Source organism: Camelus dromedarius, chromosome 14 (assembly GCF_036321535.1).
Source record: "Camelus dromedarius isolate mCamDro1 chromosome 14, mCamDro1.pat, whole genome shotgun sequence".
Taxonomy (NCBI): domain Eukaryota; kingdom Metazoa; phylum Chordata; class Mammalia; order Artiodactyla; family Camelidae; genus Camelus; species Camelus dromedarius.
In genome coordinates, this window is record NC_087449.1 from 18,721,739 (window position 1) to 18,749,556 (window position 27,818).

The window sequence follows — 27,818 nt, forward strand, 5'->3', positions numbered from 1 at the left end:
TTGACGAGACCTTAGTTACCTTATATACGTACTATTGAAATAAACAATTTTCTAACTGGCAGTGAGCGAGGAAGATTTAGATTTGATGAGAAGAAGAAATAAAGGCATTCCCTGGGGGAGAAACAGGATGAGTAAAGTCAGGGAAGTAGGAATAAGCGTGGTTTATTTGGGAAGCAGAAAAGCAACGTATATGATTGCAGTGAAGGTTTCTCTTATTGATCATAGGAACATGGTTTATGGAACACCTTAACAGCCAGATAAAATAACTTAAGATCTGCTGTAGTTGGCAACAGAGTCATAGATTATTAAACAAGGTATTGATATGACTGAAAAGTAATTTAAGTGAGTTAATATAAGTTAATCTTATATATTTCTTTGACTTTCTCTCCTTTTCTCACCTTCCTCAGACATTCATCAAGGACCTAATAAATGCTAGGCACTGTTAGGTGCTGTGGATAGTGGCATTAATTAACATACGGTTATATTAATAGTATACAGTTGTCCCTTGCTACCTGTGGGGGATTAATTCTAGAAACCCCTAAGAATACCAAAATCCACAAATGCTCAAGTCCCTTGCATATAGTGGTGTAATAACTTACATATATCCTCCCTTGTACTTTAATTCATCTCTAGATTACTTATAATACCTACTACAATGTGAATCCTATGTAAATAGTTGTAAATATAATGTAAATACTATGTAAGTAGTTGACTGCATGACAAATTTAAGCTTTGTTTTATGGAACTTTCCGGAATTGTTTTTAACCAAATGTTTTTGACCCTCAATTGGTTGACTCTGCAGATGTGGAACCCATGAATACAGAGGGCCAGCTGTATATCAGTTACCATCATATATTAACATTAATTGCCAGCATATTGGGACTATAAATACTCTACAGGTCTTCTTATTACATCCTTGAAATAACCTGTCAAAATAAATGGTATCATTATCTCCATTTTATAGATGAGAAAATTGAGGCTTATAACTGTTAAATGATATCTTCAAGATCACACAGCTAGTATGCAATTTGGATTAGAAAAGGGAGAGAGTGGAGGCGGGGAAAATGGGCTTTTATAGTTATAGGCATACCTCGTTTTATTGCACTTCACAGATACTGCATTTTTTTTCTTTTACAAATTGAAGGTTTGTTGCTACTCTGTGTTGAGGAAGTCTGTTGGTGCTGTTATTCCAACAGCATTTGCTTACTTCATGTCTCGCTGTCACATTTTGAAAATTCTCAAAATACTTCAACCCTCAATCAGCAAACAGATTATGACTAGTGGAAGGTTCAGATGATGGTTAGCTTTTTTTTTTTAGCAATAAAGTATTTTTAAATTAAGGTATGTACATTGTTTTTTAGACATTATGCTGTTGCACCCTGAATAGACTACAGTATAGTTTAAACATAACTTTTATATGCACTGGGGAACCAGAAAATTCATGTGACTTTCTTTATTAAGCCGTATTTGCTTTATTGCGATGGTCTGGATTCCAACCTGTAATATCTCCATGTATAGTTGAGAGGTAATGAGAATCTAGACTAGGAAAATGTAGTAAATGATTAAGAAAGAATTAAAATATGATTTATATTTCCAAGAATGAAATAATATGACTTGCAAATAGTTTGTGTAGTGAAATAAGAATTGTAAAGATTTATAAGGGCGAGTATAGTGATTCTGTCTTTGAGAGCGAAATATTGATGGTGCCACTGATAAAATTGGGGCATTTGGAAAAAGAAACAGGTTTGAGGTTTTAGACGATGTTCTTATTGAATCCGTTGCTAAAGTCGGTGTACTTGTTTCAGTCCTCTCTTTAATTAGACTTCTCTGAAATGTTTGCTATCCTCGGTAACGTAGCTCTTTAAATTTTCATTTCCTTGTGATTTAACCTTGGTCGATAGATGTTCTTTTCTCATATCCCCTTCTTCCTTTTTTTGCCTGCTTCTTTTTCTCTGCTCACCTCTTGAATATTGATATGCCCTTGATGTAGTTCTCATTTTTACAAATCGCCAGAATAATCTCTTGCATTCCCACAGCTCTCACTGCCTCCTATTGGTTGATGATTCACGGGTATATATTTGTATCTCAGATCTTCTGAGTGGGGACCTGTCTATTTAAATGCCTGATGGATATCATGTTTGTCTCCCAGGTACTCAAAAGTCAGCTTATTTAAAACTCAACTCATTATTTTCCCTCCAAGGCACCCTTTGCCCATTTTCTTTCTTTTGGTGATTGACATCATTCTTTATTCTGTGAGAAAACTGGGAGTTTTTTGGACATTTTTTCTTGTACTCTCATGTTTCCTAATTAGAGAGCATGTATGATCATTTCTGTCTCCCTCATGTATTATAATTATCCCTTTTATTTATACTGTTACTGCCATAATTTAGATATTCAACATGTCAGCTGAACTGTCACAGAAGTCTCATAAATGATCTTCCTGGCCCACTTCTTGTCTGCTTCTAAATTGTCTCATATATTGGAGATATGTTGAACATTGAAAACAAGTTCATAAAACTTTTCCTCCTTAAAGACACTTGAAAAGTTCCCTGTTCCCTGAAGAGTGAAATCCCAGTTCCTTAGCATTGCATGGTTCTTTCCATGAGCTGGCTTTGGCTCACCTTTCCAGCCTTTTTGTTACCTTGTTTTCATAGATACCTTCATGCTGAGCTCTTTGCAGTTTTTTCCAGGCTATTTAGTGCTTCATTCCTTTGTTTATGTTGTTTCCACTTCCTGGAATACCCTTTTTCTTGCACCCTTACCTCTATAGTGCACCTAGTTAGTATTACTTCCTCTCCTGCCAAGATACCATTGTTTTCTTTATATTCCCAGTAAATCTACTACCAAAGAGCTTGTAATGCTATTTTTGTCTACATAGTTTTCTTCTTTTTGGTTAAGCTCCTCAAGGGTATGGGGTTCTTTTAGTTGTAGTCTCTGTACCTAATACAGCATCAATACATTTAGGCCAGAGTTTGGCAAACTCTTTTTGTAAAGGGAGAGAGAGTAAATATTTTAAATATTTAAATATATTTGCCGATCAAATGATCTCTGTCACAGTTACTCAACTCTACTGTTATTAGCATAAAAACCACCATAGACAAAATATAAATGAATGAATATGATTGTATTCTAGTAAAATTTTACTTATAAAAACAGGTGGTGGACTGGATTTAACCTGTGGCCATAGTTTGCTGACCCATATTCTAGACTCTCAGATATTTACTAAATAATTTGAATTCTTGTGTATAAAATGACAACAGGATACTAACTAGTCAGTAGGTGACTTGGAAGGATGGTATTAAAATAGAAGCCATAAGGCTAGTAGTGTAAGTATTAGTTGATGTTATAGTATCCATGACTACAAGCAAGGGCATTATGTATTTAGGGTAAATGTGTATTTCAGGTCTAAAATAATACAGAAAAGTAGATTTTGAACAATAAACCTCAAGACAGGGCATACTTATTTTTTATCTATCTATATATCTATATATATGTAATAACTGTTCCTTAAATGTTTGTTGAATGAATGTAATTAACAACAGATCTTTTTTAGTGATGTAGTTAGGAAATAGTCCATGATTTTTAGAAGAGTTCTGTTTCAAAAGTTTATTTGATAAAGGGATGTTTGAAACTTAAGGCAAATTTCTTTATAGGTATTATTGTATATTGTGTTGTTGATAAGCTAATACGTTAAATACAGTAAATCCTAATTGGTTTGTAATGTATTTACTGCATGATGTCTAACATTTTTGTAAAGTCATAACAGCCAAAATTTTTCTTTATGAAACAGTGTTCAGAATTAGTTTGTGTTACCAGGAATACATTTTTACCTGTTACAGCCTTAGCATTAATGTCAAGATTTTCTATCCTCCTTCACTTGTAAGGGTGAAGTAAATGGTACTGTCCAAGTCCCAAGATATTACTATTTTTTTCTATAGACTCACAGATTCAGAAATGGGCTATATCTAGGTGAAAGTTTTGTGGTGAAGGATAGAAAATGGGCCTCTTGGGAATCTAGAAATCAGGAGGTATGGAAACTAGAGCCTCTGGTCATTATAAGCCCTGTGGACAGTTCTCATTCTCTAATCAGCTCTCTAGGTTCTGCCTTTTTGATCTCTTTTCTTAGGAGTCCGTGGTCCTAAGTGTCAGTGAACCTCTCTTGGCCTATTATAGACTAGAACCTCATCTAATACCTGCTCACTTACCCTTCTGTACCTGATTACTTAGTTTTGTCCCTGAAGCAAGCACAAAGCTTTCTTTTTTTCTCATTTAAAAAATAATTATTGATCAGTTATTATATGCCAGCACTGGGGAATATGTTGAAGCAAGGCTACTAATTGAGCTTAGAAATCATGGGCTGACATTTATGGATTCCTTTCCTTTCTGTAAGTAACTTAGAGAAGATCCCATGTGGCCTCCTATCCTTTGTTTCCTCCCTTCTCCCCTCTCTCTTTCCCTCCTTCTCTTCCTTCCTTTCACTTAGAACTATTGAGAAATAAAGGCTCAAATGATAATGGTGGGTCTTTAGTTTAAAAAGAATTAAAGTAAGATTCATCTATATTTAAAGGGAAAAAAACTTTCTTATGGACATTTTGTCTCAGACCTGTCTATTTAATTTTTAAAGTAATTTTTTACAATTATTCTACATATTCTATATTTCTATAATGGGTAATCTAATATTATTTCCATCACATATTTGAAAGAGTCTAAGAGTACTATATTTTTGTGTGTCCCATATTTTTAGATTTATAATTAGTCATAATTCTAATTTATTTATGAAGTTTAAACTTCTGTAATTGTTTTTAGAATAAATTGCACCTCATATTTTTTAGAATCTGTCCTTTTTGTTTTTTGAAATCTGTAACATTTTAATTGTTAATATTTTCATATATAATACTAATAACCTTTGAAAACCTATATTCTTATATCTAACTTTTGCCCCTACCCCAGGAATCAGAGATGGAAACAGAAGAAGAGGTTGACATTTTAATGAGCAGCGATATTTACTCTGCAACTTTATCAACCAAATCAATTTCTTTCACACGTGCCCAAACAGGATGGCTTTTTCGGGAAGATAAAACAGTATGTGCAAATCTAGATTTTTACACTTTAGAAATTGTTCAGTATTTAATGTTGCCAAAATGCTGTGATGGAAATGCAGGAAGAAAGAAGTAGCTTACTTAATTGCTTCAACTAGTTTATTCTCTTCTCTTCGAATCCAAATAGGGAATTTTAATAGTTGATTACAGAGTTGGAAGATATTCTTATAGAAGCCAGGAGAGAAACTTCAGCTTATTTAACTTTTGTGTTGAAAAAGATTCTTGGTGTCAACTGGCTTGTTATTTTACAAGGAGCAGTGTCTTCACATGGTTCCATTATATTTCTAATGCTTCATTTCTTAAGAAGATCACAAAAAGGGATACACTTTTGAATTCATTTCCCTGAGCCTTTTTATTTTCTGCTTTTAAACCATTTACTTATCCAATATCTATCTCTCAGTATTCTGTACATTTGATTAAAATTAAGTAAGTTTACATTTCTACAACACTGTTATTAATTTAAATTTCAGTGGTTTCCACATTAGGGAATTGTAGATTCTTTCTGTAATTCCCATTTCATCTGTCAGCAAGAGGTCATATAAGATTGCTTAGAATATATTCAAACATTTAAAAATGGGATTTATGAAGAAGCATTTTATAAAATTTTAAAGTCAAGAATAACACATCAGGTAAGGGTCAAGATTTTAAGAATTATATTTATCTTTGATTATACACAGTAGAAATGAATATATCCTCATTTGAAAGACAGAAATAGCCTATATTAGGGTTCTCTGAGAAGCAAAATCAATAGACCCGTATCTCTGCCTGTGTATATATATATGTATCTACATGTAGATATGTGCACACATATAGAGAGGAGAGAAGGATGAGGGAGAGGTTGATTTATTTTAAAGAAGCAGCTTGCGTTAATGTAGGAGCTGGTAAGTCTGAAACCTATGGAGTCATCTAGGATGCCAGAAATTAAGGGAAGAGTTGATACGGTCTTGAGTTTCAAATCTGCAGGCAGGGTTTCTATGTTTTGGTCTTGGGTTAGAATTGTTTTTTTTTTTTTTTTTGTTTGGGAAACATTAGTCTTTGCTCTTTAAGGTCTGCAGTTGATTGGTTATGGCTACCCACATTTGGAGGGTAATCTGCTTTACTCCAAGTCTACTGATTTAAGTGTTAATTAATCTAAAAAACACCTTCATAGCAACATCTGGACTGGTGTTTCACTGAATAGTTGGGCATCATAGTCTAGCCAAGTTGACATAAAAATTAACCACCACACAATCTTATACATAAAACTGAAAATCTCCTTTAACCATTACTCACTATCTTAGGGCCCTTTGCAGAAGGTTATCCAGTTATATATCCTCCAGACCTTTTTTATGCTTTATGTACATAAATATGTATCTATAATAAAATGTAGCTTTAATTGTGATATATTTTTAGTTTTTTTCATAAGGTGTCATAATATATATTGTTTTGTAACTCATTTTTTTTAATCTTAAGTATATCTTCTAGTGTTTTCTTATCAGTGGTACTACTTCATTCTCTTTAGCAACTGGATAGTATTCCATAATATGTATATATTGTAATTTATTTATTCAGTCTCTTATTTTTGGACATTTAGATAGACACACATTTGTGTCCATTCTTCTCCCATTATAAATGATGTTACATTTACTATCCTTTTATACGCTTTTGCACTGTCTGTTATAGATAGCAAGAAATAGAATGCCTGGTTATGGAGAATATACACTTAAATTTTTAACTGATATGATGATTTATTTTTAATAAATGATTTTTCATTATAAAATTTCAAAAATTGATCTTTATCACCTGAGTGTTTCCAAACCACAGAGAAATTCTCACTGTGAGATCGAGGTTCATCAATTTTCCTCTCTAAGCCTATTTGGCAACAAGTAGTATTATAGGATTCCCAGTTGTGAGATCCTACACTGCAGTCCATTTCTTGGCCTGAAGTCTTATTTGTTTGTACTCTGTTCTTCTGGACAGCATTAGAAGGATCACTTCAAGAGAAGATAAAAATTGAAGCTGCTGTTCATCTAGCGCTACTGCTAAGCAGCTCAAAGCTCTTGAAGAGCATCTAGGTGATCTTCTTAAGCCTTTGACAGGTAAGGAGGGAGTCAGTATTGCTTATGGTTCCCATTTTATAGGTAGAAACAGGTACAGAATGCTTTGCTTTCTGGTTACTGGCAAGGAAGCCACCAAAAGCAAAGTGGAAATGGAAACATCTCTAAACACATAGTTTTGGAATGACAGAAAACAGCAGCAAGATGGAGACCAGGTGATTTTGCATGCAGGTAGAAATAGGAAGCTTGTTTTGAGTAAGTTATTGATCGTATTTTTTGAGGTAAGGTATTTCAAACTCTGACCACCTGTGGGTTTGCAAAGGTGAAGGTTAATGTTGAATGAGGAATCTTTTCTTAATGTCCTTTTATTCCATTTGAGTTTCCCTATCCTCTGTCCATAATGTAAACACATAATTGTATTGGTGAACAAGACTGCACTGTTACTCTCTCTTTGTTGAAAGCAGCAAGCAATTGTGACTTGAAGTTGGCTCCTATTAGAGAATATTGGAACAGGTAGTTTTAGCTGTACTAGAAATTCTTATGTGACTTAGATTGTTTCTTTTTATTCTACTTTTTTTCTGTCTATAAAATGGGAACATTAATTATCCCTGACCCCTCCTTGTTACTCATGATATTTAACCATCAGCTAAATAAAGTTTTCAGATAGCTTTGTGCTACTTGGGAGTAGATTGTAAAGAATACTATGTGGTATTTTTATTTAGTTTTAATTCATTTGCAGATTAACTATCATACATCTTGTGTATTTTAAATTTTCCTTTACAAATTTGAAATGTGTACTTTTGTATATTTTTAACTTAATAGAATGTATAATTTGATAATTTCAAGTATCAAAGGAATATTTATTTTCACCTAAATGTTACGTGCTTATGGAAAAATTGTATATTACTTTGAAACTTTTAAAATCTAAGGTAAACTTAACTTATTTTATTATTTTGAAATATTTGATTTTGTTTTAGGAAAGGGTAGGAAACTTTTTGGCAGACTTTTATCTAGTGAATGGACTTGTTTTAGAATCAAGAAAAAGAAGAGAACATCTCAGTGAAGAAGATATTCTTCGAAATAAGGCCATTATGGAGAGTTTGAGTAAAGGTGGAAACATAATGGAACAGAATTTTGAGGTACAATTTTTACTTTTCTTAGCTGATGATGTTCTAAGGAGAGAGAGGGTGGACTTCATGCCTGGCTCTCCGTGAGTCTGTATAAACACACTCAGAGATTTTGTTTACCATGTACCCCCTTCTCTGTGATATAGCCTTGGTGATTTTTTTGTGAAGCTGTTCTTGGTTTTTGAGTCTTCACTACTGACTGGATTAAAGTCATTTTAAAAGCATAAAATCCATTGTTAATTTTTAATCCACAGACCTTTGCATATATTTTTCCTCCTCCACTAACTGAAATCTGCTGCTGCTTTGTAGGCCTTGCTAAAAATCCACCTACTTTATGAAGTCATTTCTAGCCTATACCTTCCTATAAATTTTTTATTCAGTATGTGTTTGTTGAAAGCATGCTACATGCAAAGAATTGTGTGACGGTAGAGAAAGAGGAGGGGAAATTAAGGAAATACATAGGTATATGAGACATGGTAATTGCCTCTGCAATCTTATTCTCTAATAAGAGATTAATTGGATGGATTCTTAAATTTATTTTTTATTTTAACAATTTTAGACTTTTTAAAAAAGTGCTAAAATAACTCCTTCCAAAGAATTCCTTCATTAAAATTCCACAAATGTTCAATAAAAATGGAAAAAAATGATTCCCAAATGTTAACATTTTACTACATTTTTATAGGGGTGTTTTTTAAATTGTAGGGTGGGGGACCCCTTAGTAGATTATGAAATCAATTTAGTGGGCTATGACCACCCTTTTTTTGTTTGTTTTTTAAGGAAGTAGTATCTAAATAAAGATAATAGAGAAAAACTATAGCACATAGTATGGGCCATTATTACTTCATAAAACAGTAGTGTTAGGGGTATATGCTGTGTATATGTGCATATGTGGGAGTGCTGGGTTATAGTGTAAAATGTGAGTCACAGTTGTAGTAAGATTAAAGGCTGCTATGAGGAAGCTTGAATTCCTTGCATGTTTAATCTCTCCCTGTGGTATTGTGCCAGATTATGTTTTAAGAATAGACACTTTTCAGAATAGTATACCAGGCTTCAGCTAATTCATGGCAATACTGTGTGTGCCAGGAAAATGATATTATTGTTTAGAAAGTTCATGCATTGAGTGAATCAGCATAGTTTAGTTAAATGAGTACAGTATGTAAAGTATTTAAGAATCCTCATTAGATATTTAAAATTGTGATCATCCCAGTTTAGTATGATCCTTTCCCCTTCCTGCCACATCTTTTTTGCAGTCCCATTTTTCTTTTGTCCTTAGGATAGAGCCTCACTAGACTTTATTTTCCAGAAGCCTCCTGGTATTTACTGATCTCTGGATCAGTAGGAGATATAGGACATGATATGCTCAGGAAAAAGAAATGGAGATGAACCGAGAGAGGGAATGATAAGCTTAGTTCTGACAAAGCTGCTACCCTCTCCCATGGTTGACCAGACAGAAAGGCCACTTTTTTGGCATTATAATGTGATTTAAATTTTATTACAGTTAATGATCTTGTTGTAGTGGTGCTTATTGCAACCTTTGTTTAATTTTGGCAGCAAACCATTTTGGGATGAGTACACAAACTTATTTTCTTTAGGGCAGAGATTGTAACCTGATGCACTTGAATTGTTAAAGAGGTCTTTAAATGGCATTTTAATTAAGTATAGTTTTTCACATTGAAATTAAAACATAGTTTAATCCCAGATACCTATATAATAGAACAAAATAATATGAATTAAATTAAATAATTAAGCTTTCGACTTCTGATCAGAAATCAAAAGAAACAGTTCCTTGAACTTTGTATTTCTTGTTGAATGTTTAAATTCAACTTGTCAGTTTCTATGAAAGGTAAAAAACTTGGAGGAATTTTGATTGAGATGGTGTTGAATCTATTGATCAATCAATTTCTACATTAAAAGCCTGCTTGATTTTTTTTTTAATTCAGATTTTTGTTTTGAGATAATTCTAAGTTCACATACATAGTTTAAGAAATAAAACAGAGAGATTCCAAGTATGCTTCACTCCAATCTCACACAACTGTAGTATATTGGCATTTATAGACCAGATACAGATCATTTCTATCACCACAGTACATTTCTGTCATTCTCCTGTTTTCCTGTTATAAGCATACCTACTGCTTATACACATATTGGGGGGTTAGGGTTTCAACACATGAATTTCAGAGGGACATAAACAGTCAGTCTGTAACAGATAGTATGTAGTGCTATCTCATTGTGGTTTTATTGCATTTTCCTAATGGCTAATGATGTTGAATGCTCACCTTTTCATGTGCTTACTTGACATCTGTATATTCTCTTTGATGAAATACCTCATCATGTCTTTTGCCTATTTTCTAGTTGGGTTTTTTTTTTTTTTTTTTTTTTACTACTGAATTCTTGGAGTTTTGTATATTCTAGATCTTTGTCAGATGAGTGTTTTGCGAATATTTTTCCTCCACTCTATAGTCTGTCCTTTCATCCTATGAAACAGGTGTTTTTTAGAGAAAAAATTTTTAATTTTGATGAGTTCTGAATTATTCATTTTTGTTTTATGGCTTGTGCCAAGTTGAACTCTGCCTAGCTCCAGATCCCTGAGATTGTCTCCTTTTTTTTAGTTAAAGTATTATGCCTTCACATTTTACGTAAGTCCATGAACCAGTTAACTTGTATAAGGTATGGTGTTTAAGTCAAGGTTTGCTTTTTTGCCTTGAATGTCCAGTTGATCCAGCATCTTTTTTTGAAAGGGCTATCCTTCCTCCGTTGAATTGCTTGCTGGTATTTTTATTGGGGTTGTGTTGAACTTATGTAGGGAGAACTGATATCTTAAAAATTTAAATCTTATTTTTCGTGAATGTGGTATCTCTCTCCATTTATTTAAATCTTCTGTAGTTTCTCTCAGAAGTGTTGTATAGTTTTCAATGGACAAATCTTACACATATTTTATTAAATTTATCTCAAGTATTTTGTGCTTTTTGGTGCTTTCACATGATAATGTTTTAAAATTTTATTTTCTAGTTCTTTGCTAATATATAGAGGTACACATGGTTTTTCTCTATTGCTAAATTCATGTATTAGTGATACAGTTTTCGGTAGATTCCTAGGATTTTCTACAGATAAAGATAGTTTTATCTTTTCCTTTCCAATTTTTGTGCTGCTTATTTGTTTTTCTTGCCTTATCACACTGGAAAGTAACATTGGTATAATGTTGAATGAAAGTGCTGAAAGTAGCTGCCATTTCTTTTTTCTGATCTTAGAAGGGATTTTTTTTTATACTAGTGTTAATTCAAAAAATTTTTTAAATTAAAAAAATTATTTTTAATCTGGCATAAATAATTCATTAAGAACTACTAAGAGCTATGGCTTTAGTTTTATTTGTTACCTCTATATATCTTTTAAGATTATACTTTTAATTGTTTTAAAATAAAGAAAAAATATATCTCACTATTTATTGCTTGGACTTTTGTTAGAGAAGACTTGAAGAATTATATTTGAGAATCTTTTTGGAGTTTAGTTATAAGTACTTAGAAGAAATTTAAAGAAAATAGTAATTCTATCAGAAATTCTTCTATAGATATAATGTGATTTGGTTGAATCAGGTAAGGTGCAGGATATAAGAATATCAAAATAGAATTGATAAGTCTAATTATAAAAAAGATACAAATAGCTGTCTATTTTTTTTCTCTCTTAGACACAGAATTTACTAACACATGGAAAACAGCATGGAACTGATACCAGTTTAATTATATTCGTCAGTGGGCATTAAAGGAAAAAAGAAATTTTTGTATGTGTTTTGTAGATAACTTTAGGAATATAGTTCCTTTAAACCTAAATAATAAGCTTTTTGGGAAAGGTATATATAAATTAACATGCAAGGTTTAAAAATAGGACGTCAAAGAGTAAAGGAAGGAATGTGTCGAATTCAAGAGACATTCTCATTGTCATGGTGAACTGTGCTTAGAAATCTTAAAAAGAGTCTTAGAAAACATATTATATACCAATATTGAAAAATAATGACTGCTGGGTCACTGTGGGTAATATAAAAACAAATCAAGTGTGGAAATTGACATATGCTATATTAACTTGCAAATCAAGTCAAATATAGGTTAGTATGTATTTTAATTAGTGATCATTATGTATAAAGCATTATATTAAATTGGAGAAAAACAAAGGAATTTTCAGTGGCTTAATCTGAATGGAGTACCCTAAAAATAAATTTGGCTTCTATAGTTTAAAAGTTAAATCCATATTCATTGCAACAAGTTTTTCTTCCCTGTTTATGTTGGTTTAAAACATTGGAGTTTTTGTTGGCCTGGGCATTGTGTTAAGTATTTTTTCATATATTATCTCATTTAATTATTAATTATTACAGTGACCTAATGAGATAATTGTCATTGCCTAATTTTATAGAAAGGAAAATGAGGTTTGAAGAAATTAATATATTTGAAGTCACAAAGCTATAAGTAGCAAAGATGAGTTTTGATTCTAGGACCCTTACCCAAGGTCTTGTTCTTGCTCTAAGTATATTGCTTCCCAGCCTGCCTTTGTTATACTGTCTTCTTTCTGTGTACCCACATGTTTAACATGTCTTAGCAATTCTTTCAAAATTTTGTGAAGTTAAATATAGAAAATGATTGAGGCAACCTTACTATTGGCAAATGTAGTAGAAATCAGTATTGTGCTATTTTTTCAGTGATGTGTATAGAACACATATTAATAAAAATATATTTTTGGCTTTGGAGCATTATTGAAAATTTCAACAACCTGGAAAATATGTATGACTATTATTTTCAGAAGACATGAAAATGTTATTTTTTAGAGCCACATTTTAATAGAATTTCAGTTCTTAAAAATAAATGTCTAGTCCTTTTCAGAATGAATTTATATTCTTTATTCTAAATAAATAGATTTTGGGTTTCTTCTTCCAGCCAAACATTTGTTTTAATTTGTATAAGAAATAGCTTATAGGTAGCATTTAGGAGAAATCATTTGCCATTTAGAACTAACTTTGCTGTGCCATCCTCCTGTTCTCTCTTCTTTCCAAATGTGGTTCTAATATTTGGTACATATTTTTGACAATATTTTTATAGTAAAATTTAAGTGCTCAGAAATTCTTATTTCATGAATACTTGCTCCTATGTTTTTGGTGTTTTTTTCTCTTTGTTCTAACCAATTATTGTTGGAAGAGGGAGCAATGCCTCATTTATACCTTAGACAGTCATTGATAAAAACACTAATAACTTTGTTAAGTTCTACTAGTAATTATGTATGTTTTTTAGTATATAAAATTAAATAGGAATCCATAGATGTAAAATACTTGAATGTCTTACACCTCCAGAAACCTTTGCCATGTAAGATATTAGAATTTGTCAAATCTAGCAGCAGATAGCAAATCTAGCAGTAATTAAAAACTATTTCTTATCTGTTTCTAGGAAAAGAGGCATTAGACATTTGCATTTAATTTGTAGGGAAGATTTGATGTCATTTCAGCTATAAAAAAATATTAGAAAGCCATCTGGTGTCCTATGGCAGCATTCATGTCTTCCTGTTTCATTAGATAGCTTTTGGAGTAGTGTAGAGGGAATATTGACGGCTTCAGCTCAAGTGTCAAATACTGACGTTCATAATGATGTGATAAAGTGCTCAGTAAAACGTTAAATTAGATTCATTACAGTCTCTTTACTGAGATAGGAAATGTATAATGTATAATTTAGAAAGAATTCTATTGGAAATAGTAGAAACTGCTTAGAGAAAAGTTTATTACCTAAAAAAAAAAAAATGACATGCCACAATATCCAATCATGCTAGGAAAATAAGTCTTTACTATGGTAATATACATATGTGTGTGTGTGTGTGTGTGTGTGTGTGTGTGTGTGTGTGTGTGTGTAGGTATATAAAACCAGTTATAGCCAGATATATACAGGTATTAAATAGACTGAAAGCAAGAATAGACAATATTAAGCAGTCTTCTGAAAAGAGAAATTGATCATGATCTGCTTAAGTTGGATAGAGATTTGTGTGGAAGTGGAATTAGCCTTCGCTACGGTTCTAGGTGAGAGCAGCAGTCAGATTTTTTTCAGTCGTTTCCCCTGTTTGTTACAGGTTCTGTTAGCATGTATCTACCTACCTTCTGCAGCATCACAAGACACTGTTTTACCTAGTGTTTTGCCACAGTGTTTATGATAGTGACTACCCATTAAGCCCATTTATCATTCTACTAATAGCCATTGCTACCTGCCATACTACTTTGTGTAGTATTCCGTTTTATATATCGTATTTGGTACTGGTTATGGCATAAATTTGGCTGCTTATTAGAGATTCCAGAATAAAAGTAATTTAAACAAGATAGGAATTTATGTTTCTCTCATGTAGAAAATCTGAGTTTGTGTGGTTTCTTTGCTCTGTGAGTTAATCCCAGACCTAGCCTTTTTGTCTTACTTCTCTGCCATTCCTAGGATCTGAAGAACAGGCGTGTCCTCTCCTTCCTAATTACTATTTGGAATGACTATTCCTAATGGCTGGAAAAATGTGTATAGATTTTAGGACTCAGTCATCAGTCCTCTGTTTTCTTATTTTTTGTTTAGTCAGAGAACTCTTAAGTCATTACCTCTAAATCTGATTTCTTCTTTTTCTTTTTGTAACTGCCCTCTAGGAACTTCCCAGTATAAAATAGTTACTATTTTTCACTACATCCTTTATTCTGTGCCAGGCACTAAACTCCTCCATACATTATCTCCTTGAATTCTTAACTATGAAGTAGGTGGCCATATTCTCATTTTGCAGGAGAGTTAAATTGACAATGATATGAAATAACTTGTCCCAGTTCACACACTACCAGGTAGTGGAGCTGGGTGGGATTTCAGCTCATTTTTGTGTCTTCAAAATCTTTGATTCTAACACCTCTAATGTGTGTTAACATCTTACACTCATTATATCAAAACTGTACTTCTCTGAATGGGATGCTGTCCCAGTGTTACTGTTTATCGTGTTCTTTGTATCATTCTATCATTTATTGCTCTTTTGCTCTACAATTTGTCTTGTTTTTCCTTGCGATTTTCAGTTTCTACTGCTACTTCCTTAGTTCTTCATTGTCAGTTCATCCTACAGTGATCCAGATTCTTATTTAACAAAGACAGGTGTCAGTTTTACAATCTGACATGACCTTTACCACTGTTGTTGCTGCCCCTTTTAACTTCCCTCCATAATTCAAATCAACCTAATGTTTTCATTTTCAATTCTCCCTGTCCAAAATATTATTTTCATTTAAATCTGAGCCTCAATCCCCTAGTCTCAATTTATTGTCCATAGAAGATTGCTCTCTTTTCTACCCCTCTACTACCCAGTTTTTTGTAAGCTCATTTGGCCTTTAGTCATATAATATTTTTGGTTTCTAATTAACTGTTTCTAATTAACTGTTCAATTGTAACTGTTCGTTATATGGGCTTTTTCTTTCCAAATCTTAATTATAAACTCCTTGAAGTCAGGGTTGGTTTTTATACTTCTCTGTAGTCCCTGTGTTCAGCTAGATCTAGCATAATGCCAGGAATATTTTAGATGATTGAAATATTGAATGCATAGATTTTACTACTTTGATACTTTCTGAGATTAAAAAATGGTAATAAATATTACTTATGGAGCTTTATGTCACCATGGAATTATCTCAGAAGTTTTTAAAGCATTATATTGAAAAGATTAAATAGATTATAGCTTATTGTTTTACTTTTATATTTTTAAAAATGTGACAATTTTCTTTCCTCCCTCCCTCTTGGTTTCTCTCTCTCTTTGCTTCTCTCTTTCTCTCTCCCTTTTTCTTTGTTTCCTTTTTATTTTTTGGCAGCCGGTTCGGAGACAGTCCCTTACCCCTCCTCCTCAGAACACAATTACATGGGAAGAATATATATCTGCTGAAAATGGAAAGTAAGTGTTGTTTTGTTTTATTTATATATTCTTTGGTTTTTAGAAAAAACATTCTGTAAAAACATTCATTTGTGAATATTTAGGTGTCAAATTTATTTTACAGAGAATTATTAGTATAGTTTTGTCTAAAGCAATTATTTTACCTTTTAAACGTATGGATGAAGCATGATGAGGGAGAAGTATCCCCAACTACATGCTCTCTTTGAGTAAGTTGTAGAGCCTTCTTTTTACCTCCCTCTTTCCAGTTTATATAACACCAGAAAACCCGCAGGGCATTGTTCTAAGGAAATAAAATGTGAGAAACTGTCCCATGCAGTTGCTTATTTGAGTTTTTCATTGAATGATGAACTTGATATTCTGTCATTATCCTGAGTCTTTAGTAAGGTGTATGAGGTCATTCATTGTTTATCTACTTTTTGCCTTCCCAAGGTCATCTCCTGTCATCCCTTTGTTTCAGTCTATGCCAGGCTATTTCTCACTACCGTTACACAAGACGTTTGCTTTGTGTTAACACTGGCTAATACTTAGTGGAGTACCTAGTACGTAGTTTGTATCCAGTAAATATTTACTGACTGAAAGAATGATGAATGAATAGTTTATTTTGAATGAATAAATACATAAAAAGTTTTTTTTCTGACTGACCATGTAAAAGTTACAGTCCTTTGTAGAAAATATTATTTTCTTCTGGAGGAGAATAAAAAATTACTTGCCCCCCCATGCTTAGGATAAAGTTTTGGTTTTTTTTTTCTTCTTTTGGTGTTGAAAGGTTTACTATGATTATACTTTCCTAACTTCTCTAAAATGTTTCCATCTTACAACATTCTATGATTGATATAAAATTCTTTATTCTTTACATCACTTCTTGGTCATCAGTGCTGAGAACTGTAGAGCGTAAAAGAGATTGAATTGAATAAGTGATTTTAAAGATGTATGATTGTATTTTTAAAGTTTTTTTTTTGTGGTGATTTGTTTTGTTCCTAAAAATAGTGATTATTAAAATTATATTCAATATGAAAATTTCTGGGTTCTGATCATTTTTTTCTAAACTTTTTATGCTTTGCTATTTTCTTTTTCTTGTTACCCTTGTCTTATTTATTATACATGTCTCATTCCTATTTAGCATAATTTTAATTTATTTGTATGCTCAGAGTAAGAAAAATTGAAATATTAATGAATGTCACTGAAAGATGACAGATTCTTCTTAGGAGGATGATAGCATGTGGGAAAGGTTTCCTAATATATTTTTCTCTCTTTTTTTTCCCTTCATTTTAGAGCTCCTCATCTGGGTAGAGAACTGTTGTGCAAGGAGAGTAAGAAAACATTTAAAGCCACAATAGCCATGAGCCAGGAATTTCCCTTGGGAATTGAGTCGTAAGTTTGTTACTAACTGCACAAGTTTATGAAAGAAGCTGTTAAATTCTAAAGGCTATAATAATATTTGCCTCTTAGTGGTGCATTTGAGGCCTTTGAAATGTGAAAAGCATATGGCCATTGCTTTGATAGTGTGTGCACCCTTTTAGAAATTTTCTGGCTCACAGAATATTAACATTTTTATTATTTTAATCAGATACATTTTTGATTAGTCTTTTTAAATTATAAAATAATACCTGAACACATGCTTATTGTAAAAAAGCTAACAGTATGGAAGTTTATAGACTAAAAATAGCAGTTTTTTCCCACCTCACTAGTAGTTAACAGGTAAATAACTGGTGTAATTTTGCCTGGATTTTTCTCTGTGTTTTTGCATTTTATTATTTTTTTTTGTAAAAATGGGGGAATAGTCTACATTTTACATTTTGTTCAGTTTCTTTTTTTTCTTTTAGAAGTGCCAGTGTATCTTAGCATTCTTACAATAATTAAATTAGCGTCTTTTTTTCTTTCCTTGTTACTTTGCAGTATTGATGCATTGTCATTTATTTTATCATCTCGCTACTGTTAAACATTTTTAGTGATTTGTAGTTTGTCACCATTATAAACAATACTCCATTAAACATCTTGAATATATCCTTCCAAACCTGTATTCGTCAGATGCTCATTAAACATCAATTTAGAGAGACGGGTGGAATGGGAGGTGCGTAGCTCGAGGTAGCTCTGACAGAACTGTACCTTCAGGCTTCTCACTAAAGGAGGGGAGGAGTGGAAGCCCTAGGCTTTCCTTCCTAGATCCTTCCACTTCCAGTTTGGCCTAATACAGTAAAAAAAATTCTCATAGAATAGATCTGAACTATTATTTTTCTATAAATTCTGTACACATCTCATAATCCCCATTAGCCAAGCTTTAGAAGAGTAGATAGAATTGGGTCCTCACCTGTTGATCAGAGAGGGAGATAGATAAATAGTTCTCAGAAGATGTGGGAAAGGAATTAGCCATACATACAAATCTGCATAATTTATCATATCTCAGACCCAAATGACTCCAAGATGCACCAGATCTATATGATAATGAAGAAGAAAAATGTGGCATATTATATGATGCTGTTAATTTTAGGAGTTACCTAATTTCAGAGACGTAATATGTGAAAAAAAAATGGGTCTCTTAGAATTTAAGATGTGGCAATTATAACCATTCCCCCTGAAAAAAGTAATATAAGGAACATAGTATGTAAAAGCCAGACAAAGAACTCATTCTAGAGTAAAACCTGTTAAAGAACAGAAGAAAATTCCATATAAATAATATAGAAAAACATAAGAAGAACATGAAATAAGTAAACTAGATCTTTCTAAGATGGGATAAGACAATAGAATGAAATGAAAAGGAAATTGCTGAGCTAAGGAAGTAAATTAAGCACTAAATAGCACTATTGTAAAACAAATACATTAGAAGCAACAATAAACAGAATAGATGTGGCCAAAATTAAGTTTTGATAGTTTTTAGTGAATTCCGTGAAAGAAGAGGTTAAAGGAACTTGAGAGTAATATTTGTGGAGGCCATTGGTTCACTATAAGGATTATTGCTGTTCCGCTTATATAGAAAGCCTCCAAAATGTGAAAAAATAGTGTTCAAAATATGATAGAAGAAAATGTCTCTAAATGGGAGAACTAAATCTGTAGCACAGCATTGGGACCCAAGAAAAAATGATAGAGAGGGATTAGGAACAATGAATATCCTGATTAAACTACTGGGCTTCAATAGTTAATAGAGAGATCTAAAGGCATTCAGGCAGAAAAGGGGTAAAAAACAGCCTGGCTTTACATTTTTTCATGTTTTGATATTTGTGAGGCAAAGCAAGTGTGATCTTACAGTATATATAGATGAGATTTCATTTAAAAATCAAAGAAATTATGAGGAAAACTGAAGAATTCAATAAATATACCAGTCATGGGCCCTTTTTGAAAGAAAAATAATATGACTTGAAAATGAAATTCATCCAACCAAAAAAAAGTGTGAGGACTAATGTAATATTGAATGCTAGGAGACTTTGTGAAATTGTAATTCAGAGGGAAAGAGTATAAATGATATTTTGTGCCAGTCAGATTTCCCTTTAAGTATGCAAAAAAGAAACACTCATTTATCAGACCTGCAGGAAATCAAGGAATACTAACCACATAAGAACCCTTCACACACGAAAAAATTGACAGTGAAATTTAGGCATCCAAACAGTGAGGCTAATTAAAGAATTGAGGAATGTGTAGACTTCAGGAAAAAGACTGGCGTGATCCTTGAATCTGCTGAAATACAGATCTAAAGTCAAATAACTGGAAATTATGGCTACACGATGAAATGTAAAAGTTACAAACTTGACATGGTAAAAAGAATAATAAAAGAGAAAAAATCAAGAAGTGGAAGGAGGTATTATTTCCTCATCTTTGGTATCTGGAAGTCAGTAATACTATGTAAGTTTGCAGCATTTAGTTATAAAACAACATAAGGATACAATGAAACTGATTTGAAATTTTTTTTTTCTCCTTCCATTTTTCAGATTATTGAATGTTTTGGAAGTTATAGCTCCCTTCAAGCACTTTAACAAGCTTAGAGAATTTGTTCAGATGAAGCTTCCTCCAGGCTTTCCTGTAAAACTAGGTAAGAGAAAAATTTACATGTAAGTTCAGTATCTGTTAGAAATATGAAGCTGTTTACTAACATTTAATAAGGAATATGCTTTGAAGGAAAATGGGTTTCCTAGTTGTTTATATTTTTATACAGTTTTCCTATAATTGCATGCATTGATATTCATGTTTTGTCAAAGTAAATGTAAAGTGCCTGATGAAAGTTCTACTTGATTTAAGTTAAATGTAAGAGAGATGCAGGTGTTTCATTCAAGAGGATGTGGGTGAACTTACGATGCACTGTGATAATATTTTTAATGTGAAGTAGGGAGACGGGATTTTAGTGCAAATTTTTAGCAAATTCTGAGCTTCTGAACAGTGGAACTGTTTCTGTAGTCAACAGTCATATTCAAGGATAAAGTAATACTTAAACACATTTTATTTTTCGGTCTTAAATGTTTAAACCTAATTTCATTTTAAACAACGATCTTTAGAAACAGTAAACTCTCATTTTTGTACATATTTCTCTTTCTAACTGTATCAGAAAACTGGGAACAAGACGCTGTTTAAAGGCTCTTTAGGAGTTGAGGCTTGGATTTAGCATTGATATAAGCTTCAAGAGAGCCTTCAATACCATCTGATCCAGCCATCAAATATTTAGTTAGTGCTTGCTGTGTGACAGACCTTTTTCTAGGGATGAGAGACAGCAAAAGTCCCTGCCCTTTTGGTGTTTACATTTTTGGGTGGTGGGTGGGGTATTATATAGTAAATATAATCTTTGTATAATTCCTCAGATATATTTTATCTTTTTTCACTCAATACTACTAAAACCACATCTCAGAATAATTAGGCCAAAATACTTTACTGCCAGAAGTAATGCTTCTGTTGCTAAAAATTAAACCTGACCGCCTCAACTTTCCAAACTTGAGAATACATTTTGTGAATTAAAATGGATTTTAAAACATATTCACAGTCTAGATTCCCTTTGTGATGAAAAGCACTGGGAACCAGTGTGAACCTGAAAAAACCAGTGATGAAAGCCTAGGCAGAAATGGTTAGAAAACTAAAGCGAACAGGAGCCGAGTGTTTGAACTATGGAGAGGGATCATTACATGCGCATTTCTGCAGAGGCTTAAAATCTCACTGTAATTGTCTGTAGCCAGAAAATAGTTCAAGCCTTGGACTCTTTTTCTGTGTGCTGTATTTAAGAGGCACAGTGACAAACTAGAATAGAGAGTAGGGATTCAATATATGAAACTATTACTGTATTCACATTTTTAAAGTCCCAAACCCACATCAAACTCCACAGTACACTATAAATGTATTATGCAGAAGAAATACTTTGATTATATGGAAAGGAAAAAAAGTCTACAATACGTTTTTGTGGGCATTTCTCTGACATACAACCATCTTCTTAACACGGGATTTATAATTTTTGCTTGTGTACTTGGAATTTGCTTCTCTCTCTCTCTCTCATCTCCTTATCCTTCTTTCGAAGTGACCCTGTAAAACTCCAGTCCTAGGTTGGCCTCCATCATTTCTGTTTTTCTATTTAGGCTGGAAGATATAATTGAGGGGAAGAATTTAGAAATTGTTGATAGCACAAATAACATGTTTTCCAAATCAGCCAGAGATTTAAATGCCGAATCTGAATGACCTTTTCTCTGATTTGTTACTCCTCTTATTCTGCTCAAAGGCTAAGTTTGAACCTCTTTACCTAGTCCCTGTCTTCCCCTGCTACTTCCTCTCGCAATCTAAGCAGATGATTTTTTGTTTACTTAGTTAGAAAAAAAGGCCATCAGAAATGATAGCTCCCTCATTACTCCCAGCCTCTCATACAAGCTTTTCTGCCCCAAGCCCTGTCTTTTCCTTCATCTTTGCTATTTCAGTGGAAGTGGTGCCCCCATTTTTTGGCTTTAATAGTCTCTTCATTTGTACTATGGATCTGTTCTCCTCCCCACTTTTTAAAAAAGCTATCAGTTTCCCTCTATTTCTCCTTTGCCTTTCAACTCCCCTTCTGTACTGCGTTCTTCCTCTTAGCTGTTAGGTTTTGTTCAGGTCTGTCTCCTTTTAAAATTCAACCAATCAAAAGTCTTTCTCTTTTTTAAAATACAGCCAATCTAATAAAATAATCCCTTTAACTCCACTCTACCCAGCACTTGCCTTTAATCTTTGCTTGTCATAGCCAAGTTGCTTGACAGTCTACATTTATTTCTCAGTTCTTTCTGTTTACAGTTATATTATCAATGGAGGAAGGTGAAGGGAGATAAAAGGAGGGAAAGTTGTTCTGCTTCATTTGAACTGCTAGAATGATGACACCAGGAGCCTATGATAAGTTAGTTACACGTAATGTATACCTAGAGCAGCCACTAAAGAAACCACACAAACAGACAGACTCAGAAACACTATAGATAAATAAAAATGATGTTCTAAAAAATAGTCACATTCAGGAAGGCAAGAAAAAGAAAACAAGTAAATGAAAAAGAGAGACAACAAACAAAAACCAAAAAATAAAACAGCAGACTTAAGTCTTAGTATATAAATAATTCCGTTAAATGTAAATAGTCTAAATAGACCATTTAAAAGAAATAAATTGGCAAAATGGATTGAAAAAAATGACCCAACTACTTGCTATATTCAAGAAACTCCCTTCAAATATGATACAGGCAAACTGAGGTGAAAGGGTGGAAAAAGATACATCATGCAAACATTAATCAGAGGGTAACATGACTAGCTATATTAATATTAGATAAAGTAGATTTCAGAGCAAAGAAAATTACCAGAATGAGGGGGAAATTATATAATGTTAAAGGGGTCAACCCATGAAAAAAAAATAGCAATCTTAAATGTATGTACACCAAGCAACAGAGCTGCACGATAGGTGAAGCAAAACCTGAAAGAAATTAAAGGAAAAATAGACTCACAATTATATTTGGAGTCTTCAGCACCCTTCTCTCAACAGTTGATAGAGCAACTTGAAAGAAAATCAGCAAGGATATAGAACAGCTCTCTAACACCATAAACCACAGCACCTCATTGGCATTTATAGAACAGTCTGCCCAACACAGAATACACATTTTTTTTTTAAATGCTCATGGAACATATACCAAGATAGGCTATCTTTTGGGCCATAAAACAAACCTCAATAATTGAAAAAGAGTTGAAAACCAACACAGTAGAATCAAATTTAGATATTAATAATAGAAAGATAACAGGAGAATCTCCAGTTTGTGGTATTCTGTTACACACTCTTCTAAATAATTTATAGATCAAAGGTAAAGTCTCAAAGGAAAAGAATATATTGAACTGGGTGAAAGTGAAATTACGAAACTTTGTAGAGTACAGCTGAAACAGTGCCAAGAAGGAAATTTATAGCACTAAATGCATACATACATTAAGAAAAAAGTCTCAAATCAGTAATTTAAACTCCTGCTTCAAGAACTTGGAAGAGCATATAAACCCAAAGCAAACAGAAGGAAGGAAATAATAAAGATAGAAATAAATGAAAGAGAATAAAGAAAACAGAGAAAGTCAGTGAAGCAAAAAGCCGTTGTTTTTGAAAAGATTGATAAAATCAACAAACTTGTACCGAGATTGATTAAAAAAAGAGAGAAAATATAAATGACCAATATATGGAATGAAACAGGATAGCATGACAGACCCTTCAGAAATCTAAAAGATAATAAGTGTAGTAAGAAATGAAAGGGAAAAAAAGGCATTCAGAGCAAAAAGGAAGAAATAAAATCTGTATTTGCAAATGACATGTTTCTGTGAGTGGAAATTCCGAACATTCTACAAACAAACTGGAATTAATGAGCTCTGAAAGATGGTAGGATAGGAGTTAAAGATAGAAGAATCATTATCATTTCTGTATGTTAGCATTGAACACAGACACCAAAATTAAAAATTAAACATTTTTATAATTGCAAAAAAGGGAAAATTCTTAGGTGTCAATCTGACAAAACATTTACAGTATTTGTATGCTGAAAACAATACCATACTGTTGAAAGAAATCAAAGAAGATCTAAACAAATGTAGAGACATACCATGCTTGTGGATTGGAAGACCCAACATAGGAAAGATGTCAGTTCTTCCCTAAGAAATACATGGGTTTAAGACAGTTGTTATCACAATAACAGCAATATTTTTTTGTAGATGTAGATAAGATTATTTTAAATTTTACATGGGAAGGCAAAGAAACTAGAATATTTACATTAGTTTTCTAGGGTTGCATAACAGAATATCACAAACTGTGAGTGTCTTAAACAATAGAAATATATTGTCTCACAGTTCTGCAGATTAGAAATCTGAGATCAAAGTGTCAGCAGTGTCGGTTCCTTCTGTGGACTATGGGAGAAAAATCTAACTTCTGGTGATTTTTCTTGCTCGTAGAAGCATCACCCCAGTCTTTGCCTTCATCCTCATATGATGTGCTTTTCCTGTGTGTGTGTCTCCAAATTTCTCCTTTTTGTAGGGATGTTAGTCATATTGGGTTAAGCATCAGTCTAATGACTCTTAACTTGATTATTTCTGCAAAGACTGTCTCAAAAAACGGTCTTATTCTTAGGTTCTAGGGGTTAGGACTGGAGTGTCTTTTTTTGTAGGGGAAAGAATTCAACTCATAACACCAGCTAAAACAATTTTGAAAAAGAAGAATAAACTGTGAGTATTCAGTCTACTGAATTTCACTATTTATTATATAGCTACAGTCATCAGACTGTTGTACTGGCTGAGATATAAACATGTAAGTCAAATGACAGAACAGAGAATCCAGAAATAGAATGTCGTATATATGCCCAACTGATTTTTGGTAAAGGTACAGAAGCAGTTTAGTGGAGGAAAGACAGCCTTTTCAACAAATGATGCTGGAGCAAGTGGACATGCAAAGGCAAAGAAATGAACCTTCACCTAAATCCTACAGTTTATACAAAAAGTAACTGACAGTGAATCATGGACTTAAATTTAAATCTAAAATAAAACAATAAAACTAAGGAAATAAACATAGAAGAAACTCTTAGGGATCTAAGTTTAAGCAAAGAAGTCTTAGAATTCACACCACAAACATGACCCGTAAAAGAAAAATCAATGAATTTGACTTCTTCAAAAGTAAAAACTCTTTGCTCTGTGAAAGACCCAGTTGAGAGTTAAAAAAAAAAAACAACAAAAACACAACACGAGAACTCCTAAAACTCATCAGTAACAAAACAAACAAGCCAGTTAGAAGAGAGCAAAAGACACAGAGGCATCTCCCTAGAGAGGAAATGGAAATGGAAAATAAGCACAAGAACAGTGCTCAGTATCATTAGCCGCTGGGGAAGTGCCAGTTAAACCGCAGTGTGATGCCAGTGTGCATACCTAACAGGGTGACGAAGATAAAGCATCCTGACAACTGCAAATATCTGTGCAAATGCAGAGAAGCTGGACCTCTCTCATACACTGCTGGCGGTTACGTAGGACAGTACAGCCACTCTGGAAAACGTTTGAGCTGCTTCTTAAAAAACTAACTGCCCAACTTCATGTGATCAAACAATTGCATTTCTAGGCATTTATCCCAGAAAAATAAAGATACATTCACACAAAACTTGTGTACAAGAAGAAAAATGTTTGAAATAGCCTCAAACTAGACACAACCCAGCTGCTTGGTGCAGAGCCTCTTCATCGCTTTCAGGCTGTGTTTATTACTGATATTCATGTTGTTAAGTTTATTGGACACCTTTCTGTTATCTGACTTAATGTCTCCAAGATTCACTCTGTATTTGTGGAGTCCTCGTCCCAGTGAATGCTGGTAGTTTTTCTTCAGGTTTCCTCCAACTTCCTTGATCGAATTCTCTCTCGATCTTCTTCCTGTCTGCTCCTTCTGGAGCAAATGTCTCCTTTTACTTGTCACCCTACGTTAATTCTCATTACATCTGCTAAAACTTAGGCCAAACATGTTACTGCTCTGCTCACAACCATCCACTGGCTTTCCATCTCATTCAGGGTAAATGCCAGAGACTTTTTCCTTGACCTGAACCCGCTTGATCTGACTGCCTGCTTCTCCTCTCACCTCATCTTCTGCTACTCTTTCCCTCACTTTCTGGTCTCCTGGCTGTTCCCAGAGTAAACCGAACATTTTCATTTTAGGGCTTTTCTACTTGTTCCCTCTACTTGGAATTTTCTCCCTCGAGGCGACTGTATGGTTTGTTCTTACGGCAGGTCTTTGCTGAAAGGTAACTTTGAGGTTTTCCTTTGATCACCCTAATCAAGCCCTCTTACCCTCAGCATTGAAACTCCCCGTTCCTCTACTTGCTTCATTTTTGTCTGGATACTTAGTCATAGTTACTTTTTACTTGTTGTTTGTATCTCCTAACCAGAATGATCTCCATTAGTTCATCTTTTGTTGTCTCCTGTTTACTGGTGTATATCCAGTGCCTAAAACAGGGGCAATCCAACTTTTTCTGAAAGACAGTGAATATTTTAGACTTAGCAGACCATATGGTTTCTGTCACAGCTTCTCAACTCTTGTTGGAAAATGAAAGCAGCCATGGACAATAAGTAAACAGTGTGTTCCAATAAAACTTTACTGTGGACACTGAAGTTTCAATTTCATGCAGTTTTATCTGCATGAAATATTGTTCTTTGTGTTTTTAAAAAATCATTAAAAAACGTAAAATCTTTTCTTAGCTCACAGGCCTTGCGAAAACAGTTCAGGCAACAGGCCTTGGCTTGCTGACCTCTGAAATAGAATAGCATCTTCACTTAATAGGCACAATTGAATGATCTTTTTCACCAGAAATAGCTGGAAACTCTGTAATCCTTATGTTCATTTCTTTGGGTTTTTTTTTTTTTTTTGAGAATATTTCTGCAATAAATACTAGGCTTGTAACAGTCAAATTAACATACTCTACAGTATACCTTTATTCTAGACAGACATTCAACTTAGTTTCATAGAATAATTTCAGACTTTTAGGGAAGATTTAGAGTTTATTTATTTTGTAAATGAAATCCCTGAGGCCCATAAGTTAAATGACTTGTAGTAATCAGAATCCAGGATTTATAATTTGTGTTCTTTCCAATAACTTATACTAGGAATAGAATTAAGCAGGGTGATTAAAGTATTTGATCATTTTTAATGTCAGATTTCACTCATAATTTTAGCTAGAAATGTACTTTACTTAGCAGAATATTAGGTTGTGGTGGTATATATCAACTCCAATTCTGATAAGACTGTTTTCATCCCATATAATTAAGTGATGGATTTTTTTAGTGTTTTAAAACAGAAAAGGATTAGTGTATTTCATTTGTGTTAGAATGAAAAAAAAATCAGCTCAGATTCAGAATAATATATACACTATAATCTGAGGAAAAGATACAGAAAAAAAGTACAAACGTAGCCATCCCTTTGCACCACGGAAAAGAGAAAAGTCTAGTGGAGTCTGTCATTATAGTTCTAAGATTGAGAAGCTTGGGACTTGTGTGTCTGATGTAATTCTTGATGCCTTTGTGTCTTCCTCTTTTTATCAGTCGCCAGACTCTTCCCCCAGACACACACTCAGTATTGGACATGTTAGGATTTGTCTGGTCCTTGAATAATGCTCTTTTATGTTATACAGAGTATAGGTATCTCTAATAGTATCTTATAGCATAAAATAGTATTTGTTTTATCAGTAGATTACCATTTC

The 27,818-nt window shown here is 33.2% G+C and overlaps 1 protein-coding gene across 2 annotated transcripts in view; it reads left to right on the forward strand.

The window, feature by feature from the left end:
• The window catches only part of ANKRD13C (ankyrin repeat domain 13C), a 79,694-nt gene that overhangs the window by 49,082 nt on the left and 2,794 nt on the right, over positions 1–27,818 (forward strand). For both annotated transcript variants that reach the window (XM_010989024.3, XM_031465379.2), the window contains 5 exons: positions 4,951–5,082; positions 8,113–8,274; positions 16,091–16,170; positions 17,443–17,541; positions 20,091–20,191. In XM_010989024.3, the coding sequence (XP_010987326.2) occupies positions 4,951–5,082; positions 8,113–8,274; positions 16,091–16,170; positions 17,443–17,541; positions 20,091–20,191 (574 nt within the window). The remainder of the gene's footprint in view (positions 1–4,950; positions 5,083–8,112; positions 8,275–16,090; positions 16,171–17,442; positions 17,542–20,090; positions 20,192–27,818) is intronic.